The sequence below is a fragment of the Onychostruthus taczanowskii genome, unplaced genomic scaffold, assembly GCF_017590055.1.
Source record: "Onychostruthus taczanowskii isolate IOZ18803 unplaced genomic scaffold, ASM1759005v1 scaffold21, whole genome shotgun sequence".
In the NCBI taxonomy this organism is placed as follows: domain Eukaryota; kingdom Metazoa; phylum Chordata; class Aves; order Passeriformes; family Passeridae; genus Onychostruthus; species Onychostruthus taczanowskii.
This window is the reverse complement of record NW_024499351.1, coordinates 9445445-9457797: the sequence shown is the minus strand read 5'-3', so window position 1 is coordinate 9457797 and position 12353 is coordinate 9445445. Positions and strand designations below refer to the sequence as shown.

The 12353-nt window shown below is 39.9% G+C and overlaps 1 protein-coding gene across 1 annotated transcript in view; it reads left to right on the top strand.

Annotated features, from left to right (window-relative positions):
* KIF26B (kinesin family member 26B) overlaps positions 1-12353 on the top strand; it is a 269833-nt gene that overhangs the window by 203811 nt on the left and 53669 nt on the right. Inside the window, exons 6-8 of the mRNA XM_041404283.1 lie at positions 6409-6615; positions 8156-8249; positions 10319-10581. Of these exons, the coding sequence (XP_041260217.1) occupies positions 6409-6615; positions 8156-8249; positions 10319-10581 (564 nt within the window). The remainder of the gene's footprint in view (positions 1-6408; positions 6616-8155; positions 8250-10318; positions 10582-12353) is intronic.

Below are 12353 nucleotides of genomic sequence, written 5' to 3'. Positions count from 1 at the left end.
CAGGCCTATGTGTTTTCTAATTTGTGCTGAAGCAAAGCACTGCTGAAGCCTAGGAGTGTTACCTTTGTGAAAATAGAAAGAGAGGACAACAAGGCCTGTTTGTACATGCTTCCTGACAGGTTATACTGGCATAGTTTGTCCGAGTTTATTTGTTTGTGTTTTTTTCTAAATGTGATCATATTTCCATTAAAGCAAAGTCCACTCATACAATCCTGCACTTGTTGCATTCTGGGTCAGTCTGTTTATCTTGACCTCCTAGATTTATGTTAGCATGATCAACTAATTGTCTCATAATCTGTAAGAAAAATCCTTAAACATACTTAACAGGTGGTTTCATATTGTCTGAGCACAGTAGAAAGGCTTCAAACTTTACAGGCCTCGTGCAAAAGCATGTATGTGCACAAGCATAGGGATGGACTAGATTTTCTTGTGCTGTAGTACTTTGTGGCTGGCTCCAGCAAAAATGCATGCCTCACACCATTATTTACTGCTGTAACAGTGAGAAATTACAAAACCTACTCTTCATTAACCTCCAATAAGGCTATTCCTGCAGCCAGTGATTGCCATTACATTGATGGAGTGCTGAAACAGCTCAATAGTCCTGGCTGGCCTGTCTCTCCTGTGACTGCGCTGCAGCTCCTGCCTCCCACCACTACCCAGAACACATCCAGCAGAAGTTGCTCAAATGATTGATGAGAAAAGCAGCTCATAAAGGCAAGCACAGTGCCTGAAGCAACAGCTGTCTGGCCCTGTCCCTGCAGTAATTAGATAAATGAACCCCAAATGAAATCTTACAGGCAAGAGTAGAAGGAAGTTATAGCATCCCCAGTGTCGATCTCTGCTTGTGTTGCCTCATTGCAGTCTGTGTTTGCAGCTATTGCTGTGTGATACAGATTAGGCACAGCTTTGCCTCTCCCACCTCCCCTGCTCATTCTGCTGCCCGTCCTGCAGACAGACCCCTGTGGGCACAGGAGACATGGCAGTCTCAGTGCCTGGACTCTGCTTTCTTTTTTTTTTATTTCTTTGGCACCAGATCTACTTTGCAGAGTGTGCTGAACCTTTGTCCTTCTCCACAGAGTATGAACATAACAAAAGGTCTGCGACAGGTCACAATTTGAGTTTATCTGGGGAAAATCCTGCAATTAGCAAATTCCTTCTTTGAGAAATAGTAGGTGTGTTTATAGGTATGCATTAGATAAAAAAGGAGAAAGAAAAATGGTTCAGGCAAGTGAACTTTTCACAGAGCTGATTAAAAGTTTTATGCTTATTTTTACAGTACAGTAGCATAGTGATAATACAACCTTTTCTCTAGGTTTTCTCTTGATGCTACTGAATGGTACCCCATGAAGGAACCCATCGTGCCAATAATTGCAGTTTAGAGAGAAATTTATGAAAAACAATTTAATATATATTCAGAAAATGTATATGCTTAAAAAACTGTGTATGTAATTGAAAAGCACAGACATATGTGTAAAATAAGTGCATAGACAAATATACACAAAAAACCCCCAAACCTGTTGAGGAAGCCTGAACACTCAGTTCTGATTCTGCTTTTATTTGTGGCATTTCACATCTGGAGTAATATTGTTGAATTCAGCAACTGTAGAACTCATGTACGAACAAGTCATGTCTTTGAAAGCAGCAACTGAAATGCAGAGAAATAAATGGGGGTGCTATTGGATTAAATAATTGTCCAGTGAAATACTGTAAACTCATAAGAGAAAACAGATTAAAAAATGCTACCAGCATGAGCACAACTAAGAAGTGAAGTTATATCCTATAAAAGGCACAGCAGTGATGCAGAATAAGTGACCTTTTCTTTTATTCTGTCTGTCCACTCCTAAACTGGAGTAATTCTTGCTGAGTTCAGCCAGACTAGCATGGGTGTAACATTAGATCAAAACTAGGCCCAGGTTGTTTGTTTTACCAAGAGTGCATGTCTCAGGACATTGCTTTCATGTTTCCCCATAGGAACAGTCAGAGGTGCATCCAAGGCTGGGCACTGCCAAGACCCGATCACTGGAATTCCAACAAAGAGTTTCTGGCAGACTGAGTGCTCCCATTAATTGCAAGTGTTATCTCTGAGACACTTCAATTACAAGAGATTAGTGGGAAACTGTAGCAGTGGACTGAAGGAGTAATGACACACAGGGAGTGAAGCAGAAAAACCTTTATTCTTTTTAAAGAGGAGTACAATTTATACTTTATTTAAATATAAATTGCAAGCATGAAGTATTAACATTCTTAAACGTCACTCTTCAGTTAGTTTCAAGTTAACCATACTGTATTTCTGAGTTCCCCAGAGCAGCACCATGATCTTCAGCCTGTCTGTTCCATAAATTGAGCTGAGGTCTTTTAAGTCCAGTAAGTTCCTGTGCTATCCCCATAGCTGGCTGAGTTACATTTGCCCATCCTTGTGCTGCCTCTCCTGTGCTGTGGATTTTCAGGGGCCAGCACAGAATCTGAGCCTCCCCTGCTAACCCCCCAGCTATAAATTGCATGAAAGACTGTGAAACTTCAGAGCAGGAAGCTGTGGTCGCCCATAATTTCTACTGCTCTTAGTTGATTTACTCTTGTCATAACTACTATTGGGAAATGCTTTGCCTGAATTCTTGGATTTAGGTTACAAGCATAATAACTTTTCATAATGGGGTGTGGAAAAAATGGCTACTTCCAGTTCTTTGAGGCCAGGCAGTGCCTGAATCTCTCAGTGTGCCTGGCAGTGAAGTGACTCTGCCTCCTGTACAGGTGGATAGTGTGGACAGGTGGACAGACTGCACCAAAAGCTCAGTCATACTGCATGTGGACACAGCCATCAGGAGGGGTCCTAGATCCCCAATCTCAGGCTGATTCCCAGAGCACAAGCTTGCCTGTTGTCTCAGAAGATATATCTGGCTCAGATGTTTTAAAATCTGTTTTGGTCTGCCTAGTTCATTGTGCCACTGTTACATATGTAGCTCTGAATGTATTTCTCAGGACAGAAGTTTGCCTGTGTTTTGCCTGCCGATTGGGTTTTTGTTAGAGTCACAGCTCCCATGGCATACAGAGGACATACAGTCTGCATAGATGGGATCTAATTGTTTTTTCGATTAATGTAATGTAAATCAAGAGTAATTTGAAAGGATTGCACTAGTGTGAAAGTGACCTGGAAGAATATTTAAGTGCCTACAAATTACTAGATGAGTTCAAATAGTTATAGGTGAGTCTATAGTTACTACTTGTATTCTGTGTCCATGACACTCATGTGCCTAGCTTTATTTTTGCTGGCATGTGTTTTTGCTGGAGACTCTCACGTAGATATGTGTGTGTGTGTGTGTGTGTTTGTGTGTGTGTGTGTGAGCTATGGAATTTGGGCCAGGCACTGTGCTGCCCAGAAAGAGCATTTTTATTACGCTTGGAGCAAAAAGAATAACTTTAGGCAGCCTACAATGTAGGCACCTACATCTCAGGTAAACTTTTAAGATGCCTGTGGCATTATAGAGGAAACAAGAGGTATTTGTCAAGTTCATCTGTTATAAAACAGAACGTGCAAATTTAGTGCTAGAAATGTCTGTTCCTCTCTATTGCCTGCTAAGGGGTCAGATGGGGACAGCTCCTGTAGGCTGATCTAAAAGGAGGTGAGCAGAATTACCTCTGATGTGGTGTCCCAAGGCACACAGACATCTTCCTGATGAGTAAGAAGTGGTCCAGCTAGGAGGATATCCACATGTAATCAATATGGTGTTCCTCTGGTCTAACACACAAGAATGTGGTCTTTTCCAACCTAAACTATTCTAGGATTCTGTGTAGACATGGCACTTAGGGACATGGCTTAGTGGTGGACTTGGCAGTTATATGTTAACAGTTGAACTCAAGATCTTATGGGGGTTTTATCCAACCCATGTGATTCTGTGGTTCTGTGAACCATTAGATCTCAAAACAAAATCCCTAGTGCACAGAAGTATAAAGGTTCATGATAATAGCAGTATTTTTCTTGAGAAATGTCTATATTTGGCAAAGTTGAGGAGCAATATGTGCTGTTTGACAGTTTCTGGGGCTTCTGAGTTGAGCACTTTTTTTTTCATTTAGTTTATCTGATGCTAGTAAATTTTTAGGATTTCAGTTAAACTAGTATTTTACTCTTGGGAAAGAGGAACCTGATGCCTTGGCTTGTGTCACTGTAGCTGTTGGAAGTTAGGAGGGTTTGCAGTATTCCTTCAGTAAGAAGTGGCAGGTATTAATCTGATTTTGTGTGAACAGGTTTAAATCCGGACCCATGCCAGTGATATTAAACTGTAACAAAGCTGGTGTAGTTGCTGTTAACACTGCATGCCCATACAGTTTGAGGCCAGAAAGAATTTTTAAACTGTCTGTGTCTGAAAGGTTGTAAAATTTCACACACTGTCCATTCTCCAAAACCCAAAAAAACTTAGCCCAGAGTACTCTGTTAACTGTTCTTTGCACAAAAAGATCAAGGATCTGGAGGACATGGTGTCACAGAAGCCAAAAATACACATAAACTTATAGGGAAAGAGCTTTCTAAAGCATGCAAGTATTTTATTTAAAGTAGTTGAAAAACAGCATTTATTTTGTTTTCCAGCAGATCAGTCTAGTACTCATGATACTGGTATCTACTTAAAAAAGGGGACACAGTAAAAGAAAGCCAAAGGCATATGAAGTTGAAAATGGGAAAACAGCACAAGATTGATACTGCCCTTTTTTTTCTTGCTCCCTTCCTTCCCTGCTAACTTGACCATTGCTTCCCTTCCGATCTTCCAGGAGACCAAGGGCTGGAATAAACAGACCTTGCCCAGTTCATGTGGACTGACTGGGTGTGTTGGCTGCTGTTGTCCTCAGTAGAAGTCAGCTCTGCTTAGGGTTGGGTCCAGAAGAATGCCTTTGGCAAGACATTAGAGGTGGCTTTTTACAGTTAGAGGTTAGGTTTCATAAGCAGCTCAGCTGAGCAGGAGGAGAACACATTCCTACCCAAGCACTACTTTTCCTTTTTTCCTCAGATATTTGTGTAAAACTGAAATTGTATGAGCAGATTTGTGGCCATTTCACCATTTAATGACAGCTTGTTTTGCCAGGTTAAAATACTGGAGTCAAATTACCTGTTTGACCCACTGTCATACAGAGAAGATGTCACAGAAATACTGAATAATACCAGTTAATCTCTGGTCTCATTCTGTTGCCTTCAAAAGAGTTGTGTCAAAAATGAATTTTCCCAGATTTTGCTTCTCAAAGCAGCTGATTTATTTGCATGTGGGATGAGCTTGGGTCAGCGGGAGATGACACCTACATACAAAGGGCTCCAGTCTCAGTGAGACCAACAGGAACTGGAGCCCAACTTCTGGGGTTACAACCTCCTCCTGGAACACGTCTGCCATTCCAGCAGCAGATGTGCTCCCACCCTGTGCTGACATGACCCTTTGTGGTCACTTGCATGCTAAGCATGGGTGGGTTTGATAGAAGTGACATATGATTAAGGAGCATTAACATAAAAGTTCTGTCTAGTTGGTGAGAATGCTACTCTGCTCTAGGAGAAAGTTGTGCGGGTGTGACTAGAACTGGCAGACAGGTGGTGTTCACCCTCTAAAAAGTCAGGAGCTCAAGTGTCTGCTGGTGGTGAATTTATGGAGAAAACCAAAGCTATTGATTGTCATCAATTTTACTTACATCTAAATTGCTTACCAACTCAGCTAAGGATACAGGATAGCCTCATTAAGTCTATGAAGATTTATTTTTGTCTCAGGAATAACATCTTATTATGTAGCTATTTAATGAGTTGTGAGCTAACATGTTTTAACAAATCTTTTATCGCTTATTACATTCTCTCCCTTGATGGTAATTTCAAAATCTGACCATTAAAATGGGACTCTTTTCACAACTCTTTGATGACGGCACTCAGAACTGTGCATTTCATCTTTGCTTTTGGATTAGAATTGCAAAGGTGTAAATTATAGATCTGCCTTTTATGGGCTCTTATTGATCAGGCTGTTTGGTAGAAACCACAGCAGTTCTGAAAGCTTAGCATTCTAGAGTATCTTTCAGCTTTCTTAATTGGGCCACCAGGATACGGTTAACTTTCAATTTATATTGAGAGTAAGGCAAGGTGATGTAATACTTCCTCATTGTACTTGAGTAGCATCGACACTAAAACACCATGATGTGCATTGTAATTCTCAATAGACGAGTTGCTTGTTGAAATAGATTGAGTTTCTGGCTTCACTCACTTTGTAGTTTAGGACAAATTCTGCCTAATACTTTCTGCGTGTTCACTGACTTCCACTGAGACACAGCTACAAAAAGCAAATATGGTTTGGTCAAGTGTAGCTGGAAAATTCATTCAACATACCAGTTTCAGAGCAACCAATGAAACTACCGAGACTAATGAAACATGCTCATCTTTTGTGTGTTTGCTGGCAGGTCAAGGTCATGGTGCGCATTTCTTCCACGCTTGCCAGAGACACGTCTGAGTCCAGCTCTTTCCTAAAAGTTGACCCCCGCAAGAAGCAAATCACACTGTATGACCCGTTGGCCTGTGGAGGTCAGAATGCTTTCCAGAAAAGAGGCAGCCAGGTTCCACCCAAGATGTTTGCTTTTGATGCAGTTTTCCCTCAAGATGCATCACAGGTAGGCCCTGTATGATTGGAAGAGTTATCTAAGCAGAGACAAATTGATTTCTGTACTACTTTCTGTGGACTTCTGCCAGGGCTGAATTTGGTCTGCCATGATTATCAATAATGAATTTTGCTGAATAATGGCGTGCTTTCTTTATTCTTTATTCTTTCTTTATTCTTTACTGTAAATAATTTCCCCTAAAATTATACATTCAATAAATGTGCTAAATGGTGCCTAATAGGAAAATCCTCAATATCAAGAAGTTACTGTGTATTATAAAATATTATTGTTTGGTGTTTACATTAGAGAACTACAGTTCTCTAATGCAGTCCTCTATTAACTGAAGGATCAAGGGTTATTTTTACAGTGTTCTATTGTACAGCTTGCAATAAGAAGATGGGGATTTTAATCCACGGGTCTTTATTAATGAGTATATATTCAGGTTTCTTATCTTTATTAGACTTTTGTTTGATGAACTATATTACCCAAATGTCATGAAGACAGTAAAAGTGTAAAGTAACATTGCAAAGTATAATTAGAAAATAGTCCTGTAAGGCTGGCTCTGTATTCATACACCAAACAGAGCTAGGACACAGGGCCATCTAAAATACTGTCACATAGTTTTATCATTAGGTCACCCAGTCCTGGTCCAAGCAGCGCACCTTGCAGACTAATGCCTGGATGCAATTCAAGGCGCTAGCCTGTGAACTGTCCCTTTCTTGGCCCATTTTATTTTCTGTTGTAGAGATAGTCTAGAAGTAGCCATGAACAAGGGTGAATTTACTTGATGTGTTGTCAAATGCAAAGTGCTTCCCATTGAGGCCTAAACTGTAAAAATGTGAGTTTTGTCCACTGTTGTTAAGCAGTTGCTGCAGGAGCACTGTCAACAATTCAGCCTGCTTGAACCTTAAATCCAAGAATGCCTGGGGTAAATTTCTGTGTTGTACTCCTTAAAATACTGCTACAGTCTTCAGAATGGAGTCTGCTACTGTAAAAAGCTGAGAAGACTCATAATAATGTCGGGTCATCTATTAATTCCTAGCTAATTCCAAAGAGGCTGTTCCCTTTACATTCCTTACCCACATGCTAGTGGAATTAAACTCAGTCCATAATTGGGCAAATAATTGAGCATGCAAAAATTCCTCAGTGTTGTTTTTTAATCAAAACTGTATTTTAAAATCCCTTAAATTTTTGAATCCCTTAAATCCCTGAGGCAGTTCTAACAAACCAACTACACCCCCTTACAATATGTGTATTTTTTTTTTTTTTACACCACAAAGGATGTTGATGCATCAGCAAATGAAACTTATTTGATCCAGAGCAAAAGTCCTGCTTTTGTGTGCTTACACATGTCATTCCTATCAGCAGCACAGGTCACACGAATGAGACAAGCAGGATTAGATTAGATACTTCAACATTGTATCTGGAGCATGGAAGACATTACTACCCCTTTCCAGTGAAAATAATTATTTTCCTTATTATTGTTAATGCTTCTGTTTTTTTTTTCCTTTCCTGTATTTTCATTCATTTTTTTCCCCGATACCTGTGACAGGCTGAAGTATGTGCTGGGACTGTGGCTGAGGTGATCCAGTCTGTGGTCAATGGGGCTGATGGCTGCGTGTTCTGCTTTGGTCATGCCAAGCTTGGTTGGTATTGCTAAATTTCCCTATTCAAGCAGCAAAATGAATATTTTTAATGCAGGATTGCTTGTCTGTTAAGTTAAGGAAAACAAACTTCTATTTGTCTGTGTATATTAATTGTATTTGAAAGTACCTGTGCATGATCTCATGCTACATCTTCACCTCTTGCTTACACATTTATTCACTTTTCTTATTGTGCAAATGTTGGACAGCATGCTCTTTGGAACAGAAGTTATCTTTGAATTATTCAGCCCTTCATTTCAGCCCTTAAATATTATAGCCATTTTGTCTTTCATTGTCTTCAGTTGTTAATGAATGGTCCAACAGTGATTTACAGTTTTCCAAATGTGCTTCGTGTTGGTGAGGGTTTGCCCAAATGCCACTTTTATCAAGCTGTGTACTATGAATATTCACTCAAGTACTTGATGTTTGTGATGGCACTCTTATGGAGTGTTACTGGGCACTCAAACAGTTTGAGTTCCCTGATTAGACAGTTCACTCATTACTGACCACTTCCTTGTCTCCAACAAGTCTTATTCTAATGGCTGACTGATGAAGCAAAACTCACATTTTGGACGTGCTTCAATAGCATTTCAGGTATTCATGGTAGGACAATAAAAAGGAGAATCATCATCTTTAATACACTATTATTTTGAAATAACTGGATTTTGAGAGTAATCTTATGCTTTGTTCATGTTTATCTAATTGTATTTTGGAAGTACTGTCTCTTGAATGAAGAGGGGTTTATTGCATGTGTGCAATGATCTCCATTCTTTACTGTCTCAAACAACCACAGATGTACTCATAAAACTTAAAAGGATAATTCAGTTTTGCAGGTGGTAAAGAAGATCAAGCTGTATCAGGCCATGATTATCCCAAGTTATAGGCAACAAAACTTGGAGAGCTCTGAATGCTGTAATGCATCCAGGTCTGGTACAATGAATGGAGCCGGTTGGTGTTCCTGTTAAACCAGAAGGCCCCTCTGGACCAGACAGGAGTGACACTAGGATGAGCTCTTAGATATTTAACCCCCCCATCACCTGCCAAATATTGCAAATGAGATGGAAAAGGAAGCCACCAGATAACAGGATCTCACAAGTGCTACACATCCTTTAGAGAGGTATTCTAGCTAGGCTTTTTCTGAAGCACAAGTTGGGTCTCTGCAGTTGCTTTGCTAACTGCACCACCACCATTCTAGAAACCATGGACCTACCCAGTCCTTGACACAGACACATGCACAGAAGTATTTTTTTCACTGATCTTTTTCCACATAGATTCAACATAAAAAATTAAACAAGGTAAAGAAGCCACAAGTACTTGCCTGAAAGGATGTGTACCTTTATAATTTGGCTTACAAATTTAGGAGCTTTAGAAAACTCATCTAAAAGCATTTTATGTAGTAACACCTAAAGCAGTTTATGATAGTACTCTGTGTCTGTTCTTATTCACCAAACTTTTACAGCAAAGAAAAACCAGAGCTATAATTGCAGAGTTAAAAAATACCTAATCAGGGGATGGTTTTGACCCAGATGAAATACTAATTGTAGTGGACCCACTTCTGCACCAAGCGATCACATATACCTGGTTGGTTTTGGAGTTTTTTTCTGAATGAATTTAGATCTGTGTGATTCTGGGATCAGGTTTATGTCAACCTCAACTCCAGCATTTGAAATACAATCTAGTGCTTTAAAGTAAAATGGTATCAAATGAATACCACACTTACAGTATACAAAGCAAAGGTTTTTAGAGACCATGACACTTCTGCTTTGCTCAATTCCCTCCATGATTCAACCACATCAGATGCTGCAGCATTGCAAGGTGGGGGCCTGCAGCTGCCTTGGGAATGAGAGATGTCAGGGGAATGCACATGATAATGATTTTTGATAAAAGTTCAAGATTTCATCTGCATTTTCCATGTCCTATTTTTCTACCTGCCTTTACTTTCCCCTTGCTGACTGTCCTTGTTGTAGTGAAGTTGTTTTCATGAATGCTGTGCAGGATAACCTCTCTTGGGAGAAAGCTCTCAAGGTCCTGGGAATGATGTTATATTTTCTTCATCCCCCCATTCCTGACAGGGAAGTCATACACCATGATTGGGAAGGACGATTCCATGCAAAACCTTGGAATAATTCCTTGTGCCATCTCGTGGCTATTCAAGTTGATTAATGAACGCAAAGAGAAGACAGGAGCACGCTTCTCGGTCCGGATTTCTGCAGTGGAAGTGTGGGGGAAAGAAGAAAACCTGAGAGACCTGTTGTCAGAAGTGGCTACAGGCAGCCTGCAAGATGGCCAGTCCCCAGGTGTCTACCTTTGTGAAGACCCCATTTGTGGCATGCAGGTGAATCCAAGATTAATTTTACACTGAAACAAGTAAACATGACTTTTTTTCTTCTGGAGCTATTGAGATGGTTTAAATTCAAGAGCTACCCAGAGCATAAAGTTTATAGACTTGAAAGTGTTTACTTTAAAACATGCAAGAACTTTATGACCTGCAGCTGCAGGGCCATCTGCTGTCCTGGCCTAAATATTTGTACCTCTGGTATAAGTGATATAAAGCAAGGGCTTGGGTTTGCAATAAAATGTGAAAACATTCAGAGCAAATAAAAATTCACCTCATTCTTAAAAAAAAACCAAAAAAACCAAACAAAAGTGTGATCTCTCTTTTGTAAAACAACAAGCTAAAATATTTACTGCACAAATTGCTGTAGGCCACTAATATGTCTGTTTATTTCTTTATAAACTACATTATTTATAGCATTTGCATTAGCAGTGTTGTAGGGAGCATTAATTGCTACTTATTAATTGCTGCCAAGAAGCAAATTCCTGAGCTGGGCAAGTCAATAAAAACTCAAACTCTTCTCCGGTTTGGAGTTTTAGCAGGAATGAGTAACTGACTCATCTATTTTCTGGGTAACTATGAGAAATTCTTAGCAGCCCTATTTTTTCCCCTTTCTTTTGGTTTGAGGAGAAAAGGGACATATTCTTTCATTTTGATGTTTGTGAGGGAGTAAATCTGCTTTTTATATGAGTAGATGAAGAGGGAGCAAAAGAAGGTGATGGAGCTTTCCTTCCTGAAAAGCAAAGGCTGCTTTTGTTGTGGGCCCTGCTTATTCCAGGATGGGGAATGGAGGGAGAAGAGAGCAGACCTATGGGGTCATGTACCCTGTATCCACCTCCAAGCATCTAGAGATCATGACTCACATCCACATAAGTCATGAACTGTGAGATTTTAAACAGCAAGTAATAAATTTTGTGTCTTATCTTTTTGTGGTTTGAGCTTTTTAGGCATACTTAGGTCATATTTTCCATTCTTTTGGATTCTACCTAAGGACTATAAATTTGTGTTTTGATTTTAAGTAACAATTAGGGTTCTCATTTTCACTTAACTCCTGCCTTCAGTGTTTTATGAAATACTTCCTGTATCACTAGAGATCTCACGCTCTGGTGTCCTGTAACTGATGCAGCCTAGTAAATGTGAGAGACTTGAGTCTGCACAGTTCCCGTTGGGATGATAGATGGCTCAGTTAAGAATTTGCACATTGCATGTGTTACTCAACTGTGTCACAACCAGCATCTCCTTAGCACTTAATTCCTTACTAAGGTATTTTAGCACAATAGCAATAATAATAAATATTCCATTATGGTAGCTTATTTTCATATAGATACAGACAGTACAGCTATATACAAAATTAATTATTTTAGATCAGTGAAGAAGAGGTAGCTCCATGAGACACCTATATATCTCTGCAGTGTGAAAGACTGCATTAAATTACAAGGAAAGAAGCCTTTTTATGTGTGCTTACAAGACATTCTGGAGTCATGTCTCATACACCTGAATTCTCCAAATCCTCAAATGATGGGAGGATATTATATTATAGCTATGCAGATATGCAGAATCAGCAGTGTGTACAGCAAATGAGTGATCACCATATGTCATACTGTCTGTCACTGGACCTTTCCAAGTATGCACATTTTCTTATTGCTTACATTAGTGAGATCAGCCCACAGACTGGCCTGCCTTCTGCTGGCCTTGTTAACTCCTTCCTGTCCCTCTCCCTCTTTCCTGAGAGAGCTAAGCCTTCAGCTGTGTCACCGAATCCTACACACAGC